A 20,977-nucleotide genomic window follows, 5' to 3' on the forward strand; every position below is an offset into this window, starting at 1 on the left:
TATGGCAGAGCTTGAAACCTACCCTGTAGGGGTCGGTTCTAGGTTTTTGGAACCAAAACCTATCCTGTGAAGGTTTCAGGGTCGGTTCCGGCATTGATCGTTTCAAGGTCAGTTTGAAGGTCTACCCCTGGAACCTGTTCTTTCTTTACTCTCCCCCTCAAAAAAAAAAAATGAAACATGTCCCTTAGAAACTTGATTTTCAATAATGAACATATTATCTTTATTGATTAAATTGAGTAATTTAATATGTAGATTGTCATAATATATTAATATACAATTCAAATTGTGTCATTATTATTTAAATTTTTGTAAATATTACCTTTTGCATTATTTATTTTACATATTCGAATATTAAAATGAAAACAAATGATCAAAACACTTAAATAACTCAATGGTAAAGTGAGACCATGAATTTTGTAACCATGAGTGTTTTGATCATTTAATATTCGAATGATCAAACTGACCTTGGTTCAAATCTTCACATCCTCAAGAATATTTTGGGATTTATTTCAAAGTTCAGTTCCAAGGCCGGTTCCACCAAAGCCAACCAAGGTCAGTTCATTGGGTCGGTTTGGTAAACCCTTAGACCCTACAACTGACCCGGGTGGGGTTCAGTTCCAACCTACCCTATAATAGATTGGCTATAGGCCGGTTCCATTCGGTTCTGGGTAGAACCTACCCATTTGTTCACCCCTATCTATGATGATGATGATGATGATCCTTGTTGCTAGTTTCAGAAACATTTAATTTTAAAACAAATTGTTTTTCAAAATAAAACATAAAAAACATATTATTGGTTGTACATGTATTTATTGTTTTCAAAACTGAAACCAAAAACATGTTCTTGAATTTCTAGTTTCAGAAATATGTTTTCATCTAGTTATTTAACATTATCTAGACCAAACCGACTTGTTCGGTTTATACATTCAATCGAACCGAAACTGAACTGATGCAACCGGTTAGTCGTGATTCAGTTTTTTGGTTTTTTTAATTATGCCCTCAAAATTAAAAAAAAAGGGGGAAATTGGAGACAAGGAGAGTGGGAGTTTGAGAGAGTGGGAGAGTGGGAGAAACACAGAGAACTCAGAGACGAGAGAGAGAGAGAGAGAGAGAGAGAAAGATCAAAGATTGGAACAAAGAAGAAAATTGATTTTTGGGAGTGTCGAAGGCCGTCGCCCGTTGGTCCGTTGAAGCTATTGCAGTTGGGAGTGCTGAAGGCCATCGCCCATTGGTCCATTGATTTTTGGGAGCACCGAAGGCCGTCTATGAAGCTATTGCAGTTCATAAGTAATTTTGGGAGCGCCGAAGGCCGTCACCCGTTGGTTTGTTGGGGAAGAGCGAAGAAGAAATCTAGCTGGGAGAGTGGGAATCTAAGAGTCTGAGAGTCTGAGAGTCTGAGAGAGTGAAAATCCGAGAGAGAGAGGGAAAGAAAGGGAAAGAAAAAAGCAAAGGTTTTACTTTTAGGCTAAAAAGTTTGGCCGTTCGTAGGCTAGCTGCTAGTTTGGCAGACTGGCGAACTGAAACTGAAAAGTCTCAGTTCGCTAGTCTGCCAGATTGGCGAACACTCTAGAGTCTAGATTGCCGAATTGAAATGTCTGAGTTCAGCATTTATTAGATTTTCAAAAAACAATAAAAAATAATATGTAATATTAATATAATATTATATTATATAAATATATATTATTGTGTATATATCGGTCGGTTTGGTTAATTGTCGTTTTTTTTAAATGATTAACCAAAACAGAACCGAAACTTTCATTTTTTGAAAACATCGAATCGAAACCGAACAGACCGGTTCGGTTAACTAATTTTTCGGTTTGCTTTTGGTCGATTTGGTTTTCTGGTTTTTTTTGCTCACCCCTAGGTTTCAGCCCTTTTGGGCTCAAGTTGTCCTTTTGGTCTTGGGCTGTTTTGTAGTGTTTGGTCTCCTTGTTTGAGTCTTTGGGTAGGGTTGGGTCTGGGGTTTCTTGGTTTTTGTGGTCTTGGGCCCCTATTGTAAATTCTTTCTTCCTCTTTCCTTTGTTTATTTAATGTATTTTCTTTTACTTATCAAAAATGAATGCTAGAAACTGTAAAGTGCCATTGGACAAGTCTTTTTTAGGAAGATCTTCTGACAGCTTAGATGGCCAAAAGATGTAATGAACTTTTGGAGTCTTGTCTTTAAAGATTTAAACCATTTGCTAAGTGTCTTAGTCTATAATGATCTACAAAGCTGTTAAATGAAAGATTTTAGGTGCAGAAAGATAGAGTTTTAGTTGAAACTTTTGGATTTTTGGGCATTTTGGGTTTCCATAATCTTTTTAGGACATAGGTCTTTCTAACTTCATGCATTTTATTGTCAAATAGAGAAAGACCAAATTTTGGTTTTCTAATCTCAAAAATCTTGAAAAACCACATAAAAAGACTAGGCAAATGCATCCTACACCTAATCCAAACTGAATAACCCAACTTTCATGATCAAATTGGGTTGAGTCGAGTAGGCCAATCAACGGAATGAATGCATGATAAGAATCTCAATATCATTTTTGTGGAATGATTTTTATAAGTTTCACTAAAATTAAAATTACAAATGATAATAAGAAATAATAATAGAGGTTAGAGGCATAAGGGTTTATACATGATGCATGCATGTATAATAACTAGTAAGAGTGCATGTCCTTTACACGTGGCAATTCTAGATATTAATTGGATGCAAATTGAAAAATCCAAATATGATTACATATACACCCATCCAAATATGTAATAATCAGATCGGGTTGTGAAGTTTTAAGTATCATTGAGAGGCCTACTTGCTTGGCCAGATTCTTCATTTCGTAATGTTTTATTTTTTTAGTGTATCCTTTTTTGTTCATTTATCAAAAAAATGTAAGATTTAAATAGAGGGAATTGAATGAGGTGAAAAGTAGTAGTTCAATTTACAATTTAAACCTCATAATTAAATAGGGACTAAATTAAAAAATGAGTATTTAAATCAAAAGAAAGTTCCAGAATCTTATTAATATATTTAATAGTAGTGTAAAAATAATGATATTATAAATGTGTTCATTTTTTTCTATTTCTTTTTTGTATTTCTATGTGTAAAAATAATTCTGATATATCACACTTTTTATTTAATATGTTAATTATATGATACTATACATGTGCTTGATTTTGTTTTTTGCAAAATTTATGTATTTTTATTTTTTATTATTTTGTATTATTTATTTATGACATTAAATGTTAATACATTTGACGCAAAAGTTAAACTATTAATCTTTCCAAATAGTAAAATAATTTCATTTTTGGTCAATTCTAAATTGTTTTTCATTTTCATTATCAATAAAAATAATTCTTGTTTATTACAATTATTTTTTTAATTTGATTAATAAGAATATCATAAATGTTTCTAATTTTTCTACATTTTTGTAATTTTTATATTTATTTCTATTTTAAAAATTTTATTACCTAATTATAACTTCATAGGTTTATCAATTTGATTCAAATGGTTAAATTGCTTAGCCACCACTTGGATAGAGAATGGTTTTGTTTTTTAGTCAATTTTAAAATATATCAGTTTATGTTGTTAAAAATATTGACATTGATCTAATTAGTAGCATTTATTAGTGAAAAATAACTTAAATATAGGATTTAATAAAAGAAAATGCGAGTTAATAACTTATGTATAAAACTTAATGAGAGGGGCTTAGAGCAATGGAAAGTAATAATTAAAGTTACAGTTTTAACCTTTACAATTAGAGATGGACTAAATTAACAAATATGAGAATTTTAGTAGCATTAAAGCTAGCATTAAATCTGTAATAAAATAACTTTTATAACCTTTCTCAAATAAAGAAATAGAAGGTAATTTTAGTCCAAAAAAACTTCCACTCTGCATCCACACTTTTATATACAGTATAGATTTATCTATACTATTTATAAAAGTGTGAATAGGTGTTCCTAGCTTTTAAAATTTTCATTGGACAATAAATGCCCCTCTCTAATGTTTGTTGGAAAACAAGCAAAGGCAAAATGGTTATTTTATATCTTCATTTAGTACTACTTATTTGATAAAAAGACACAAGTACTTTTGTTCAATAATTAGAAAACAAGCTATAACAAAAAGGTCATTTTACATTTTTTTAATTAATGCTTATATATAAGCATTTTTTGGACTAAAATGCTAGCTTTAATGGCTACAAAATGTTCGTATTTGTGTATTTAATCCATCTCTAATTGTAAGGGTTGAAAATGTAACTTAAATAATTACTTTTCACCTCATTTAATCCCATCTCATTAAATCGTATACTTAAGGTATTAAATTCAATTTTATCTTATTAAATCCTATATTTTTAAGATATTTTTCACTAATAAATGTTGCTAATTAGATCTATGTCAATATTTTTAAAAACATAAACCCATATACATTTTAAAATTGACTCAAAAATAAAACCATTCTTTATCCAAGTGGTGGCTGAGCAATTCAACATCCGAATCAAATTGATCAACCTATGAAGTCATAATTATTTAATAAACTTTTTAAAATAGAAATAAATATAAAAAATTACAAAAATTATAGAAAAATTAAACACATTTACGTAATCAAAACAAAAAAAATAAGTGTAATAAATAACAATTATTTTTTATTGATAATAAAACTGAAATACATAATTTAAAATAAACAAAAAATGAAATATAAAAATTGATAACAAATAGTTCAACTTTTAGGTTAAATGTATTAACCTTTATTGTCATAAATAAGTAATAACAATTAATAAAATATAAAAATTAAAAAATAGATAAAATTTGCAAAAGAACATGATAAATTCACCAACAGTGCATATATTTGAGTTTGCAATGTATTTTATGAGCTGTTGAATAGATTTTTCAGAGGGTCATGTCCCCCCCCAAATAGATTTGTATATATTAATAAATCTTACAGTAACCAGCCCTCCACTGGGAGTTCATTTTGAGATTTAATAAAAAAAGGATCATTGGCCTAATTCCAGAACATGATATATAATTATACAATGGTTAAGGACGATTAGTGATTACATAAAATTTTTATACACGTGAATGGTCCACCCATTACAAATTTGGATCAAAGCCCAGATTATGGGTGATCATGGGTTCGGACTCAGCTAGGCTTCTTACTATGGGTTAGGCTGGGCTAGAAATGATCATCCCTAACCCAAACCACAAAACCGTTGAAGAAAACAATGCCCCAGAAAATCTAATTCAGCAAGCGATGTATCTAGTTTTTTACAATTTTTTTATATCCCCACGAATAGTTTTTCATTTCAAATTGTTGAAAATGGATCAGATCAAGAGTAAATTTACTTTGATATCCTATAGATTGACATTTTTTTTAGTATTGAACCACTCACCTTTGTGCCCCTATTTCTTGACATAGTACAACACTTTTTCAGCAATAATATAATAACTCCTTCAAAGGTGGTGGGAGCCAATAGCGGGGCTCGAAACCGCATCTCTTCTGCGACTATCCAGTTTACGTACCAACTACTCCATGTATATATTAACATATAAGCTTCAATGCTTCAACTCAACTTTTAAAGTAAAAGGTTTAACTCTTAATATTTTACATTAAAGAATAAGGTCATTTACTAAAACACCCCCTATAATTTACACTGGATTTACTTAATTGACCTTCCACTATTTAATAGTGGAAAATAACAGTTTTGACCTTCACATTCATTTGAATAAATTTAGTCAAAAAAAAATAAAAATAAAAATATCATTTTTGCCCTTAGTAAAACACAAACAAGTGAACAACCACTCTATTTGGCTGTATTTGGTTTGTTTTATGTATGAAAAAGTTTAAGTGCAATTTTGGAATAAACAATCATGGGCCCTTGCCCTTGAACATTTTTCATTCAGTTTAGGTGATCATGCTACTATTTTCAGATGGCAAACAAACATTTCTTAGTTAAAGGTCAATTATATAAATAGGTTACAAACTATAGGGATGTTTTAATAAAATGAAAACTATAAGACGGGTTTAAATAAATCATGAAATTATAGAGGTGTTCTAATAAATGACCCTAAAGAATAACATAAGTCTATTGAATTTGAACGGTTGGACTCCAGTTTACATACCTTTTTTTGCATTAGTTTTGAAATTGGAAATTCGTACACCAAAACAGAAACTTAGCTCTTTCATCTATACAGAACCAGCAGCCTATAGGCACTATCTATAGAGTCAGCCTATTAAACAGTGTTTGACTTAAAACCTTTTATTATATCTTCAAATTTTCTAGAAAGATGTCGTGAATGGTCATCTCCCAAACTGATGATCAAACCGAAACCGAAAAACTGATCCAAACCGACCATTCATGTTTGGGTCGGTTTTCCCTCATGGTCAGTCGGTTTCGGTTCCCTATTCACCAACCTGACCAGGTCGGTTTGGTTGGTCTTGGTCATAAAGCTTGCAACCAAACCAACCTGGCCCGTGTACCCTAGATACAGGCCAAAACTCCTGCATTTTAGCACAATGCAACTGTTTTCAGAATCTTGTTCAGTTCAAATACAACCAAAATATGATGCAGTTGCTGTTGGTAGTGTTGCCAATCCAATCCTATATAAAACCATTTGTAGATAAACAGAATTAAACAATAAAAAGTTTCCAGATCACTTGGTAATTTACACTGAACTATCTAGATTTTCAATGATAAATGAAATATTGGAGAGTGCTATGCTAGTTCAATTATTTCACATTTCTACAACACAAGAACATAGTCCCAAGCCTTTGGCAGGTGAAGAAACCATCTGCTCATGAATATAATCTGATCCGTGTTCTTATTGGCTCACGGCACATAGGGCAGAATGTCAAGTTTGCACCGCAATCCTTGCAAGTCTGAATAAGAAAAACAGAAAACAGATGTAATAAGTTTAACTCTGCTAATAATGGCAGGGCAATATCAGGAATATGTAATATGCGCAGCTACATGCATGTGTTTTTCATGCACATTTTAAATAAGACAGATTAGTTAATTGAATTGCATCTTGAGTTCTGTCTTCTGAAAGCAGAACCCAATTCCTAGTGACAACTGGAAGAGGATTGGGTATGTTGAAATCTAATTAAGAAAAATAAAAAAGAAGTTCCAACCTAAAAAAATATGCATCTCTACCAAAAAAACCTAAAAAGGTATAAATACTTTGCATTCTAATATATATGGTTCTATATTGTATACTTCATATTGACACTAACTTTATATAAGAGCTTCAGGAAATGCTTACCAGATGACCGCATCCAAATGCCATGTTCTTTGGATTTGTCAAGCATATAGCGCAGACCTTGAATAAAGACCAAAAAATTTCTCAGAACAATATGCCAGTATGAAGATATAATTCTAGCATGTGAAACTGAAAATTACCTGCTCTGTAGTGGTTGACTCAACAGGCTCAACATGTTGAAAGCTTGTGGTTGACTCCTCAACAGGTTGAAAGCTTGTCATGTGGGGGTATGTTTTAACTGCGCTGTCATGATCGATCACTTCACGTGGAGGAGGAAGTGGTGTTGTACGAGGCGTCCCAACTTCCACCCCTCTGCATGAGAAGATGACTCCAAGGCTTAGCAATTTCCATGCTATAATTTTAGCTAAAAATTGACTGGATTGTTGTTTCTGGCCTTACTCTCTACTTGAGCTCTGTGTGGCTCTATACTGAAAAGGAATTTCCATGAGTGCAGCCAGTGCAAAGGCTGCTTCTTTCTTTGACATTTCTTTGTTCTCGGACATTATCTTTGTGAAGTTAACAAACTGCAACAGAACATTTTGATTGGGAAACTATAAGATTAGCCTATGTTCTATAGAGAAATGATTACCACTTAATTAAAGTAGATTGAGATGGTTTGGCCTTGCAGAATTACAACCAACTGAAGTACTAGGGATAAGGAAATAATCAAATGCAAGTGGAAGGTTCCAAAATACCAACAGGAAGACGTAAAAGAACCTTGTTATATATATTAAGAGAACTACATGCTCCAATCTATTTGCATTTTGATGTTTGTCAGTGCTGCACCAATATGCCATAACCATGGTGCAGCTGCAATAAATGGACTTCCTAACAATTTCTCCATATTCAGAACCTCGTGTTGTTTTTGATACTAACATCTCCACCTGGTTTTATGATAGATGTTAACATCCTTACCTAAATTTTTCTTTGTTTACATAATATAATACAACATTATTTAGAAAATATCTATAAAAAATCAACCTTAAATTGCAGGATTTAAAAATTGAAAAAATGTTACCCATATTTCATAATTCATATATTAATTGTTAATTTTATGGAAAATAGGAGTTAATTTAACCACTCTTCAAATGGATGTAATACTTCCAAAAGAAGGTTGTATGTTTCAGATATCACCCTTTAAAATATTATTATACTTCAAAATTTTTCTTTGTTTTAAGTAAATCTTTGTCCCAAAAAAAATATTTTAATTAAAAGAAATACAGGGATGGGGAGTATGGTCCCCACCCCATTGCCATTCCTATTCATGAGGGGAAAGGAGAGCTTTAATCAGTAAATACAACGTTTCAATCACAATCAGTCATCAATTAATCAACAGACAAATCAGTTGAAGGCCAGTTGGACTGCATCATTAACTCGCTGGTGATATTCATGATGTGGTTGCCTGAGACAGCTAAGCATGAACTAGGTCAACTAAGTTCATTAATAACTAGTCAACCTAGGCTGTGACTCCCTAGTCCCTATCTCAGCCTATGTAGCCCTCAATTTTTTATTCTAGAAAAAAAGACTCTTAACTAAATTTTTTGTATCATTCTTTAATGCATATTTGAAATCTAATATTAATTATGGGAATGCATCAATATATTAAATTTAGAACAGATCAATTTTTGTCAACCAGACAGTGTCTAGGCACCGCCTAGTCATTACCTCACCACATAGGTAGAGTTTTTTTATCAGCAACAAAGAAGTAATTCATTCATTAAATTTAAGAGAGATACAAGTGTTTGTGGGTTAAAAAGAAAACATACACATTATAGATATAACCCATCACCTTTTTACATTTGAGCCCAAAACATTTGCTGTCTATTCACCCGTTGTTTAGCTAAACCTTTTTACATCTAAATTTGTAATTGCATATCTTTCAAAAACCATTTGAACTGTATAGGCTCATTACTGAAATTCCAGACCACATTCTTTTCCTTCATTAATCACCACACTACCACCTTTGAATCCCCTTCTATGAACATCCTTTCAACCCCTATTTCTTTATCTTTTTGTACCCCAAACACTACTCTACCTTAAGTTATTCCCTTACTGAATCACCTTCTGTTGGACCTGAAAACATTACACAGATATGTTCATTCTCATCCCTTATCAGTCCCCCAATCCCAGAAGGCCCAGGATTACCCATGTTACTGCCATCGAAGTTCAACTTCCCCACCCTTTGTTTGGAGGACTCCAATCTTCTTTTATTTTTGTTTTCTTAAGAGGATTACCCTGCTCTTGTTCCCTGGTTTTTAAAGATATCTTTCATAATGAAATTTGAGAGCAATACCAAAGTCTTCAACCATTGTGCTACTCTTACATTGATGGTTTCAATTAATACCAATGTTCAAAGAACCGGGCCAAACATAGAAACACAAAAGGGCTTCACGGGTCAGAGGTTCAACCATGGTCAAACCAGAGGTCGAACCATGATGACATGGCATATACATATATACCATGGGTCACTTAAATACTACAAATAATATATTATACTTGAATGTGGTGGATAGATGGCTTGCTCTTCAAAGTAATTGACTAGGATTCAAAAGTCCCAACTCACATTTTCTTTAGAATATACATGTCTATTAATGCAATATGTACACTAAAGATTCATAAATGAACACAATTAATGAAGTAGATTAATGGTAACAAGACAATGAGTGGAAAAAAGGTCATGGGTTTGAATCTTCCCATTTGCATTTTAAAAATTCCACACATTTGAGACCTGGGCAATACCTAGAAACCAAGACTGATTCACCAGTTTTCTGGTTGAACTGGCTAGTCAACTGGTTTTGGGTGATTTTTTACCTACTCTGCTTTCTAGGGTATGACCAAACCAGATATAGGGCCAGGTCATGGTTCAACCAGTCTGACTAGCTGATCCAGTCCAGTTTCCTAAACACTGAATACCTCCCCACTTCTTTGTTTCTCATGAAAAATTCTTGCATTCCATTCTTCCCAAATTGTCCAAATCACCTCTGCCCTTGTGTATTTCCACATGATTCTGCCCCTCCTTTTTGTGCATCTCATCACAGATGAGGTGAGCAATTTGTCCAAACCAGCAGAGGGGGTTTCCACCATCCAAGAAGAGTAGAAAAACATTCCCAAATACAACAAAGGAATGGACAGGAGATTAAGAGGTGGTAGGCAGTCTCACCATTAAATCTACACACAGCACACCATCTAGGGAACAAAAGACAATTGGTCTTTTCTTTTGTAGCAAATCGCATGTGTTGGTGCATCCATGAAAAACTCCCAACAGAAGGCACTAATTTTTGGCAGAATAGGATAATGCCAAACTTAATTCACAGGGAAGGTTGAGGAAAAAAGGGTGGCCACTAAGGAATTAAAAAAGGATTTGCAGGAATAACTGCCAGCAATATTAAGAGACCACACACAACCATCCCCAACAGAATCGTCAAGGGCCACCTCACCCAATAGGTTCAAAAGGTTAGACAGAATGGAAATTTCATAATCTCTAAGATTCCTCCTTAAGCCTAAATTCCAAGCCAGTCCAAAGGATGAAGAAGAGGGTTGATAAAATCAAATACAAGTCTCCCTTTGAGGATGGATAGTATATACAGTGAGGGAAACAGGTCTTTTAAAGGAGACTCCCCAATCTAAACATCCTCCCAAAATTTAACCTTATTATCCAAGGACAAATCATACCTAATATGATTGAGAAACAAAGGAAGATCACCATGTATGGCTTTCCAAGGTGTAGCATGGGTAGCTCTGTGCAACAAACCAAATTCCCAACCTCTCTGGAGGCCTAAGAATGCTAATTACCACACTATGCCAAAGTTTTTCATTCTCTAGTGTGAGTCTCCACAACCATTTACCCAACAGAGACAGATTCTTCTCACTCACATTACCTATTCCCAAACCACCTTCCTCCTCGTCACCTTTTCCCATCTAACCAAATGATCTTTCTTTCCCTCCCCTAATTCCCACAAAAAAAAATCCCTCATCTTTTCAATCCTTTTCACTATCACCTAAGACATCCTAAACACCGACATGTAATACACAGGAAGATTTGCTAATGTGGACTTAATCAAAGTTAACCCGCCCCCTAGAGAGATGTAGATCCTCTTCTAAACAGCTAATCACTTCTCTATCCTTTCTAACACCAGAGTCCAAAAGCTAGCAAAGATAAGCCTAGATACTTTTTCAATGCCACTCCCCACACTCACAACCTAAAGTCTCTGCCAAAGATCTTAATTCATCTTGATTTAGCCTGCTACCACACTCTTTACCCAATTAACCTTTAGGTTGGACATTCTTTTAAACAAGCTTAGCAATAACTTCAAGTTCTCAAACCATTGTCTATTCTCTCCATCACAAAAAATCATTATGTCATCCACAAATTGTAAATGATTTACCACAACCCTATCTCTTCCAATAGTCCATACTTTCAATAAATGCAATCTGTCAACTCTCGAGATCAGTCTACTCAACACATCTGCAACTAAAGTAAAGACAAAGGGGGATAAAGGGATCACCTTGCCTCTAACCCCGTACTAACCCAAAAAACCCTTCACAGATCCATTAACAGTTATTGAAAAAGTGACAGGTTTGTAAAGATCCTTCAATCCATTTACAGCACAAATATCTAAAACCACAATTCTTCAAAATGTCTAAGTAGAAAGTCCTAATCCACAAAGCCATATGCCTTCTCCAAATCAAGCTTTATTGCCACTTCTTTTCTCCCTGATATTTTTTGCGCCTCTAAACATTCATTAACTACAAGAATTTGGTCTACAATATGCCTTTCCTAGATGAAGGCCCCTTGAAATTGTGTAACAATCAAAGGGAGCACTCTTTTAATAATCCTCAATGACAAAACCTTTGCAATTATTTTATAAATGCTAGTAACCAAACTAATCAACCTAGAATCTCTTTGGTGACTAGCATCAACCTTCTTCAACACCAAGGCAATGAAAGTAGAATTCATTCCCAAACTTATTCTTCCACATCTATGAAATTCCCTGAAAACACTAAAAAGATCATCCTTGTATCCCAACAATCTCGATAGAAAGCCATCATAAAACCATTAGGGCCTAGTGCCTTAGATCTATTCATAGAAAACACTGCCTCTTTAATTTCTTCCATCCCAAACCTCTTCACTAGGGAGTGATTATTAGATCTTCCCAAAACAGGTCAATCTAAGCCATCTACTGACCATCTTCCATTTAAAGGCCTTCTATAAATTGATTTTAAATTATCCATGAAGGCCTTTGCAATATCCTCTTGATTTGTAATTATCTATCCTCCAATTCCACCAATGAAGTAAAATTCTTTCTCCTTCTACCATTGGAAATAGCAAGGTTAGTAATATCGCCAATATATCACAAATCGCCAAATGCAAACAAAGACTATAGAAAAGAAATACATCACAACATATTAGTAACAGAAAGGAAAAAAATCAGATTAAAGAGAAAAAGAGAAAGAAGAAACTAAGAGAGAATCGATGAGGAAATGGAGGGAGGTAGCTGGTTCATCTCCCACTATGGAGGATGTTAGGTCTTGTTGGTCCCTACCATATGAAGGAATTATTAAGCTTAACTTTGATGGAAGTAGTGAAGGTAATCTAGGTTTGTCTAGCACTAGAGGAGTCTTTAGAAATGAGGAAGGAAAATTTATTGCAATCTACTCGGGCCCAATTGGAGTAGGTGATTCAATGAGGGCCTAAATTCTCGTTGTATTGGAAGGGATTCAAAAGGCTAAGGAATTGAATCCAATAGTTATTCTAAGCTGGTAATAAATTGGCTTTGAAAGGATGAGGTGACATTCAATTGGGTGAGGAGAAGCCAATGCTTTTTCTGGCACAGTAGGTAAACAAGGGGTGGGAAGGAACAATTTGTTTTTGGCTATGTTGGAATTTGAATCTTCCTTGGGGCCCCCTTTTCTTTGTACTTAATTGTTCATTATTAATGAAATTGCTTTTATTATTGATAAAAAAAAATGAAACTAAGAGAGAATATAGAGGGAAAAAGAGCATCACAGATTTCAGAGTTTGCACACTTACCTGTTGGTCCAAGACTAAAGATATTTAATAATATATTTTTGTCTTGATATCTGTAGAGATGTAGAGCAATAATGATTGCTGTTATATTGCTGCAGTTTATTTATTGTGGTCTCCACTGCTGCTGTTACTTGCTTTATGCTCTATATTTGCTGTTAGGTTGCTGTTAGTGATGTTAGTTATGTTAACTATTTCAGTCCACTTGTTTATGTAAGCAGTAGGGGCATTAGTATAATTGCTGCATTATTTATGTTGCTAATATAAATAGCTGAGTGGGATGGCAACTCTAGTCAACCCACACTCTTTCTCCCATCTCTCTCGTTTGTTTCTCTCTTCTCTCCATTCTCTCCTCCTCTTCTTTTTCTGTTATCTTTCTCATTAAATTTACATCAGAAATTGGACTGATTACAGTCCTCATTAAACAACTCTTTTGAGAAAGCGTGTGAATCGTTGAAACTGAAGCCTTGAGTGGATAATCCCATTCATCATCTCCAAAACCCTAACGGCTTGATTACAGTCTTCATTATGCTTAATATGAATGTCCCAAAATGTTCTTGGAGTGATGCTGTCCTGACATCATGTTTCCTCGTCAACCAGATGCCCATGTCCATCCTTGGAAGTCAATCCCCTTTCTCAGTCTTGTTTCCCACTCTGTCTCCATTTCCTCTTACCCCTAGAGTCTTTGGGTGTTTTTGTTTTGTTCAGAATTTAGGGCCTGGTTTAGACAAGTTAGATGCCTGTGCTACTAAATGCATCTTCCTTGGATACTCCAGAACCCAAAAAGGGTATAAGTGCTATAACCCTAACTCTCATAGGTCATTTGTGTGTTCGGGTGTCACTTTCTTTGAGTCCGCCCCATTTTTCTCGAGTACTGAGGTTCCTTCTCCTTCCCTCATGGTTCCACTTCATGTTCCAGTTGAGGACCCCCTTCCTGTGGTTCCTGTTCTGGTTGCGGATCCCCTTACTGTGGTTGCTGTTCCATCCCCTCCTTCTCTAGTGCAGGTTACTACTGAGAGGCCACCGATCAGACAAGTGTATACTCACAGAAGAGCACCGACCCCTACACCAGTTCAGTCCTCGTTGACAGATCCTGTGGTTGCAACTCCTCCTTTTGGACCTTGATCTTCCTATTGCATTGCGGAAAGGTAAACGTAGTTGTACATCTCATCCTATTTCTCATTATGTTTCAGTTTCTCACATTTCTGCTTCCCATCGCCATTTTATATCCTTGCTATCCTCTATTTCCACTCCCAAAACTGCCCAGGAAGCTCTTACCTCTCCAGGGTAGCGACAAGCAATGGAAGAGGAATTGTCTGCTTTACAACACAATCACACGTGGAAACTTACTACTCTCCCTCCCGGTAAGCATGTTGTTGGGTGTAAGTGGGTCTACACAGTTGTTGTAAGGCTTATTTAATTGTTACTGTATAGTTGCTGTTAGTAGGCTGACTTCTTAAGATACTGTCAGTTAGGTACTTGTCTTTTTTTTCTTATTAGTTTGGTTCTAGGGTGTGCCGCCAGGGGCATACTTGTAATTTCTATTCTTTCTATTAAGTTAATATAAATAAAGAACTGGCGGCAGCCAGTAGTAACTTTCTTCCTTCTCAATCGTATCTCCCTCTTCTTCTCTTCCTCTCTCTCTCTCTCGTCTCCCACTCTCCATGAGAGATTACATGGTATCAGAGCAGATTTTCTGGGCTGTAAAAGACCTACGATCCCTCCTGTTTTGATCAAGGTTTCCTTCTTTAAATTCTTGGACGTGGAAGATAGAGAAACCCTAGTAGGTTTTTTGGCGGAAACCCTAGCAGATTTCTGGCGGCATTTCCTGTGTTTTTTTCCTTGGTCGTAATACCAAGGAAACCCTAGTCGGAGAAGGGCGATGCTGATAGACTCTCTTCCTTCTCTGTTCGATGCTGTGAAGTTGATTTCAGGTTGGCACCTTCGTACAGGTGCTGGACAGGTGTGTTCTTGTTTGTGTCTTCTTTGGCCAATGGTATGAAGGGCTTATTCCTTGGTTATATATACTTGTTTGGATGCTGGATTGTTAGACTGTATGAACTGCAGTCGGACTGATAGCAATGTCTGCCTTGGTTGTATTGAACTGATTACCGGGCTGGTTTAATGACTGAACCATCTCAGAGTTGAATTCAACAGTGTCTTGTTCTCTTCCTCACATCCTAGAAGTAAATTCCTTGAGGGTTGGTTTTCTGTTTGTGACTGTTGTGTAGTTGTGTGGTGTTTGGACTGGTTTTCAGCAGTATCCTATGGCGAGTTATGAATCAACCTCATCGGGGGTTACATCAACCCGCAACACAGCTGGTATGGGAGGTGAAAGCATGATTTTTCCCATGCCAATTACCCCTTTAAATGGTCTGAACTACCTGGAGTGGGCTAAAAACGTAAAACTCTATGTAACGGCAAGGGGTAAAGCTGGTTACATTAATGGAAGGGTGAAAGAACCCAAGGGTGAGACAGCTGAACATGATAGGTGGGACCAAGAAAACATAATGGTGATGTCTTGGCTCCTCGCAGCCATGGAACCTAATGTGAAGAACTTTATGTGGGCAGACACCGCTAGTGAGATCTGGGAATAGGCCAAAACTACCTATTCTGAGCAAAGGCATTATGCCAAGGTTTATGTTATGGGCCCGCGAATAGGATCTCGTCACGGGTCGGTCCACGGGGAAAACCCTCTGTTTTCCCTTGTTCCTCCCTGCTCTTGATGGACCTATCTAGGCGCCCTAATGGTGATTTGTTCAAGAGATCACCTAACTCTCCTTTACTCTCTTTCTTGACTGAATATTCGATATCCTCATTCAATAACGGTGTCTCCTTAAATAGGAGATTACAAGAGTCCTAATCTTAGGGAGTCTCCTTGCTGAATAGGGAGACTTCCAATTCTATCTTGCTAAGGATAAGATAAGCTAATCCTAATCTGATAATAAGATAAACTAATCCTAATCTGATAACAAGATAAACTAATCCTAATCTGATAACAAGATAAACTAATCCTAATCTGATAACAAGATAAACTAATCCTAATCTGATAATAAGATAAACTAATCCTAATCTGATAATTTACTAACAAGATAAGATAAGAGCAATAGAATAAGATAAGAACAATCAAGATGATCTAATCTAATCTGGCGGTGGGTCAAGTTCCTGTTGCTGCCGGCGGCGATGGTACGTCTTTCCGAGGAATGCGTCCATAACAGTTTACCAGTTACAAGCTGAATCTTCAACCTGTAAACAGGGAAACCGTAGTTTGTCTTCATATTATTCAGCCCTTACCTCCATATGGAAAGAATTGGATCATTATCAGGCTATAGAGTGGAAACATGATGATGATGCTAAGGCCTACAGGATGCTGGAACGTACATTTGCCTTCTTGTTGGGACAAAACCCTGCATATGAACCGTTGAGGGTTCAGATCCTAGGAAGCAAAGAGTTGCCTACGGTTCATGAGGTATACTCCCTTGTTCAATCGGAAGAAAGCAGGTGGAGTGTGATGGTTACAGCTGAGGGGGAGCAACAAGTTGCTTTGGCTGCAATGAATAATAACTCCACGGGGAAGAAAAGTGACACTAAGAAGACTAATGATAAAGATAAGTTGTTTTGTACCCACTATCGGCGTTCACGGCATACACGTGACACTTGTTGGGACATCCACGAGAAACCCAAGTGGGCAGTGATCAAGAACAGGGTAAAAGTCAAGGTCAAAAGACGGTGAACACAACACAGAATGCAGCACATGTGGCAACCCAAGAAACTCAGGTTGCCGGTAGTACCCGAGACCACCCTAATAAGTCTGACCCCAAGGAAGAGATAATGAATTCCTTCAGAGAGCACTTGGAATCTTATGGTAGGGCTTTGTGACAAATGGACAGCTCAGTCACTGGTACTCCCTCTACTTCATTTGCATCTACTTCAGGTAATACGGCTTCTGCATTCCATGTCACTCCCACGGATTCCCCTTGGATCACTGATTCAGGGGCCTCCAACGACATGACCGGTAAGCCAAACTTGTTTTAGACTTATACCCTTTTGTCAGGAAGGGATAGAGTGAGACTTGCAGATGGTTCTTTTTCCTCCATTGCAGGCCAAGGATCAATATCTCTTCCACATGGCCTTAACCTGAATTGTGTATTGCATGTCCCTCAACTTCCTATAAATTTGCTTTCAATTAGTAGCATTACAAGCTCTTTAAACTGTAGTGTAACCTTTTTTGCTGACTCATGTGTTTTTCAGGACCTAACTTCTGGGAGGACGATTGGTAGAGGGAGCCTAGTGGATGGTCTCTACATTCTCGACAACAAAGCTAGTCTCTCGGTGTCATCCTTAGAGTCATATAGCCAGTCAAATAAGAGTCAATTTTTTTTGTGGCATAGTCGTTTATGTTGAGTGGGCCGATTTGTGTTTACTTTATTTTCTTTTAAATTAAGAAGTTGTTGGGCCTTGGGCCCATTAGTTTTTATTTTTAAAAGGGTTGTAACTATTTAGTTTGAGTTGCCGCCCTACTAAGGGCATCTTTGTAATATCTCATATTTAAGTTAAATATAAATAGAATGAGGGACTGGCGGCTAGGGAATCATACACAATCCTAGTTGACCTTCTTCTCCTTCCTTCCCTTTTCTCTTTCTATTGCTGAAATCTACAATTTTCTCCTCTTCCTTTCACAAGAAGCTTGACCGAATTAGCAGATAGTGGTTTCTACTTGGTATCAGAGCGGGTTGAAGGTTCTGGAAGTGATTCTCTCATGCAGCCCTAGATCGGCCGACTGCATGGAGATTTAAGAGGCTGATCGAAGCTCTCAGGTAAGCCCAGTTTTTGGATTTTCTTGGTGGATCTGTATGCCTTGTAGCTGGTCTAGGGTTTCTCATTAGAATCAGGAAAAACTGGGGAAAGGGGAAGAGTCCTGTTTTTGTTGGACTCTTCAATTTTGACCTAGGTAGTGGCGCCCTAATTTTTTAGGGTTCCTTGGAGTTTTTTATAAGGGGCGATTCAAGTCCCACGTGGTTTGGAGGCTTCTAGAGAGGATGGTTGCTTTTTCTCTCTCTTCTCCCATCCCACAGAAAAGGAATCTTTCGTGGAAAGAAAGTCCAGGACACCAAAGGAGTGTCGTTGGTTCCAGAAGGTGTTTTGTTTGTTCTTGCTGCATTTTTTATTTGTTTTCTATACCCTTTTGAGAAGCATGGAGGGACACAGAGTTGAATATAAGCCCGGGAATGAAATGGGACCTGTGAGAGGAGGTGCTGGAGACCCCTTCGGAGCTGGGACCATTACTACAGTTAGGTCGGATGGTACAAACTACTTGGAATGGTCCCAATCTGCAAAGATGGCCATTGGGCCTGAGTGGAAGGCAACTATGCAGGAAGAGATGGAGGCTTTGATTAAGAATCAGACATGGGAGATTGTGGACCTACCAGAAAGCAAGGAGACAGTTGGATGCAGATGGGTTTACACAGTAAAGTATAAGGCAGATGGAAGTATAAAGAGGTACAAGGCAAGACTTGTTGCAAAAGGGTACACACAAACCTATGGCATTGATTATCTAGAGACATTTGCACCAGTTGCAAAGATGACCTCTGTTCGGATACTCCTTTCTCTTGTTGCCTCATACTCTTGGCCCTTGTTTCAATTGGATGTGAAGAATGCTTTCCTAAATGGGGATCTGCAAGAAGAGGTGTATATGGATCTTCCAGCTGGTTTTTATGATAATGCTGAAAAGGGAAAGGTATGCAAGCTGAAGAAGTCACTGAATGGATTGAAACAATCTCCCAGAGCATGGTTTGACAGATTCAGAAAGGCCTTGATTGCTTTTGGCTACACTCAAACTCAATCTGATCACACCTTGTTTGTGAAGCGTAGGGGATCTTTGGTGTCAATCCTAATTGTTTATGTGAATGATATTGTTGTCACTGGGAATGATCTGAGTGAGATTGATAGTCTGAAGAGGAACCTGCATAAGGAATTTGAGATTAAGGATCTTGGAGAACTGAGATACTTCTTAGGCATCGAAGTTGCAAGATCGAAACATGGAATATCTATCTCTCAAAGGAAGTATGTCTTGGACCTTCTCCAAGAGACAGGGAAGCTTGGAACAAAGGCAGCTAGCACCCCCATTGATCAGAACCATAGAATCAGTGCATCAGAAGGTGAACCAGTAAAGGACCTTGGGAGATACCAAAGACTTGTGGGTCGGCTACTATACTTGTGTATGACAAGACCAAACATCTCCTATGCAGTAAGTGTAGTGAGTCAATACATGCATGCTCCACGAGACCAGCAATGGAAGGCAGTTGATAGGATCCTTGCTTATTTGAAGGGACATCCAGGTAGAGGCATATTGTTCACTGATCATGTACAATTGAAGCTAGAGGCTTATACAGATGCGGGTTGGGCAGGATGCCTTGATGACAGAAGATCAACTTCAGGAGTGTGCACCCTAGTTGGGGGTAACCTAGTCTCATGGAAGAGTAAAAAACAAACAGTTGTGGCAAGATCAAGTGCAGAAGCCGAATATAGGGCCATGGCACATGAAGTTTCAGAACTTCTCTGGATCCGTTCTTTGTTAGAAGAAATCGGTGTACAGGCAGAAGAACCTATGATGCTATACTGCAATAACCAGGTAGCAATTAATATTGCCTATAATCCAATCTAGCATGACCGAACTAAGAACATTGAAGTAGATAGACATTTTATCAGAGAAAGGGTAACTTCTGGAGAAGTTTGTCTTCCATACATTTCTTCTGATTTGCAGCTTGCTGATGTTCTCACAAAAGGCGTTGCAAAGAATAAGCTAGAGCATGATCTACGCAAGTTGGGAATGTGAGACATCTACTCCCAACTTGAGGGGGAGTGTTAAGTGGGCCGATTTGTGTTTAGTTTATTTTCTTTTAAATTAAGAATTGTTGGGCCTTGGGCCCATTAGTTTTTATTTTTAAAAGGGTTGTAACTATTTAGTTTGAGTTGCCGCCCTACTAAGGGCATCTTTGTAATATCTCATATTTAAGTTAAATATAAATAGAATGAGGGGCTGGCGGCTAGGGAATCATACACAATCCTAGTTGACCTTCTTCTCCTTCCTTCCTTTTTCTCTTTCTATTGCTGAAATCTACAACTTTCTCCTCTTCCTTTCACAAGAAGCTTGACCGAATCAACAGATAGTGGTTTCTACTGTTTAGGTCATGTTTCTTTCGAAATAATAAAGTCTTTGTTTCTAGTTTTATTTAAGTCATGTTCAGTGTCAGAGTTCCAGTGTCAAACGTGTCAGTTAAGCAAACAATGTAGAACAACTTTTCACTCAAATAATAAAAGATCAAATGTTCCTTTTCATGTTGTGTATTCTGATGTATGGGGGCCTACCAATGTAATCTCTAAGGGCGGATATAAGTACTTTATCACATTGATCGATGATTACTCTCGCTATACATGGGTAATTCTTATGCGTAGTAGAGACGAAGTTCTAAAGATTGTGAACGACTTACAGATGATGGTATTTACACAGTTCCATGTTGAAATACAGATCTTCCAATCCGACAATGCAAAAGAATACTTCCATGGGGAGCTCAATGAGTTCTTTGTCTCCCACAGATCTATTCATAGGAGCTCATGCGCCAAAACACCACAACAAAATGGTGTTGCCAAAAGAAAAAATAAACACCTCCTTGAGGTAGCTCGCGGGATGATGCTACATATGAATGTTCCAAAAAGGTTTTG

At 36.8% G+C, this 20,977-nt stretch overlaps 1 protein-coding gene across 4 annotated transcripts in view; it reads right to left on the reverse strand.

Annotated features, from left to right (window-relative positions):
• Window positions 1-6,555: 6,555 nt before the first annotated feature.
• The window catches only part of LOC104590739 (E3 ubiquitin-protein ligase RGLG3-like), a 60,099-nt gene continuing 45,677 nt past the window's right edge, over window positions 6,556-20,977 (reverse strand). For all 4 annotated transcript variants that reach the window (XM_088895438.1, XM_010249484.2, XM_010249485.2 and 1 more), the window contains 4 exons: window positions 7,630-7,754; window positions 7,371-7,542; window positions 7,234-7,290; window positions 6,556-6,850 (listed from right to left, as the gene is read on the reverse strand). In XM_088895438.1, coding sequence (XP_088751564.1) covers window positions 6,767-6,850; window positions 7,234-7,290; window positions 7,371-7,542; window positions 7,630-7,754 — 438 coding nt within the window. In that variant the 3' untranslated portion in view covers window positions 6,556-6,766. The remainder of the gene's footprint in view (window positions 6,851-7,233; window positions 7,291-7,370; window positions 7,543-7,629; window positions 7,755-20,977) is intronic.

The sequence above is a fragment of the Nelumbo nucifera genome, chromosome 1 (assembly GCF_055504915.1).
Source record: "Nelumbo nucifera cultivar China Antique chromosome 1, China Antique-T2T, whole genome shotgun sequence".
NCBI lineage: Eukaryota > Viridiplantae > Streptophyta > Magnoliopsida > Proteales > Nelumbonaceae > Nelumbo > Nelumbo nucifera.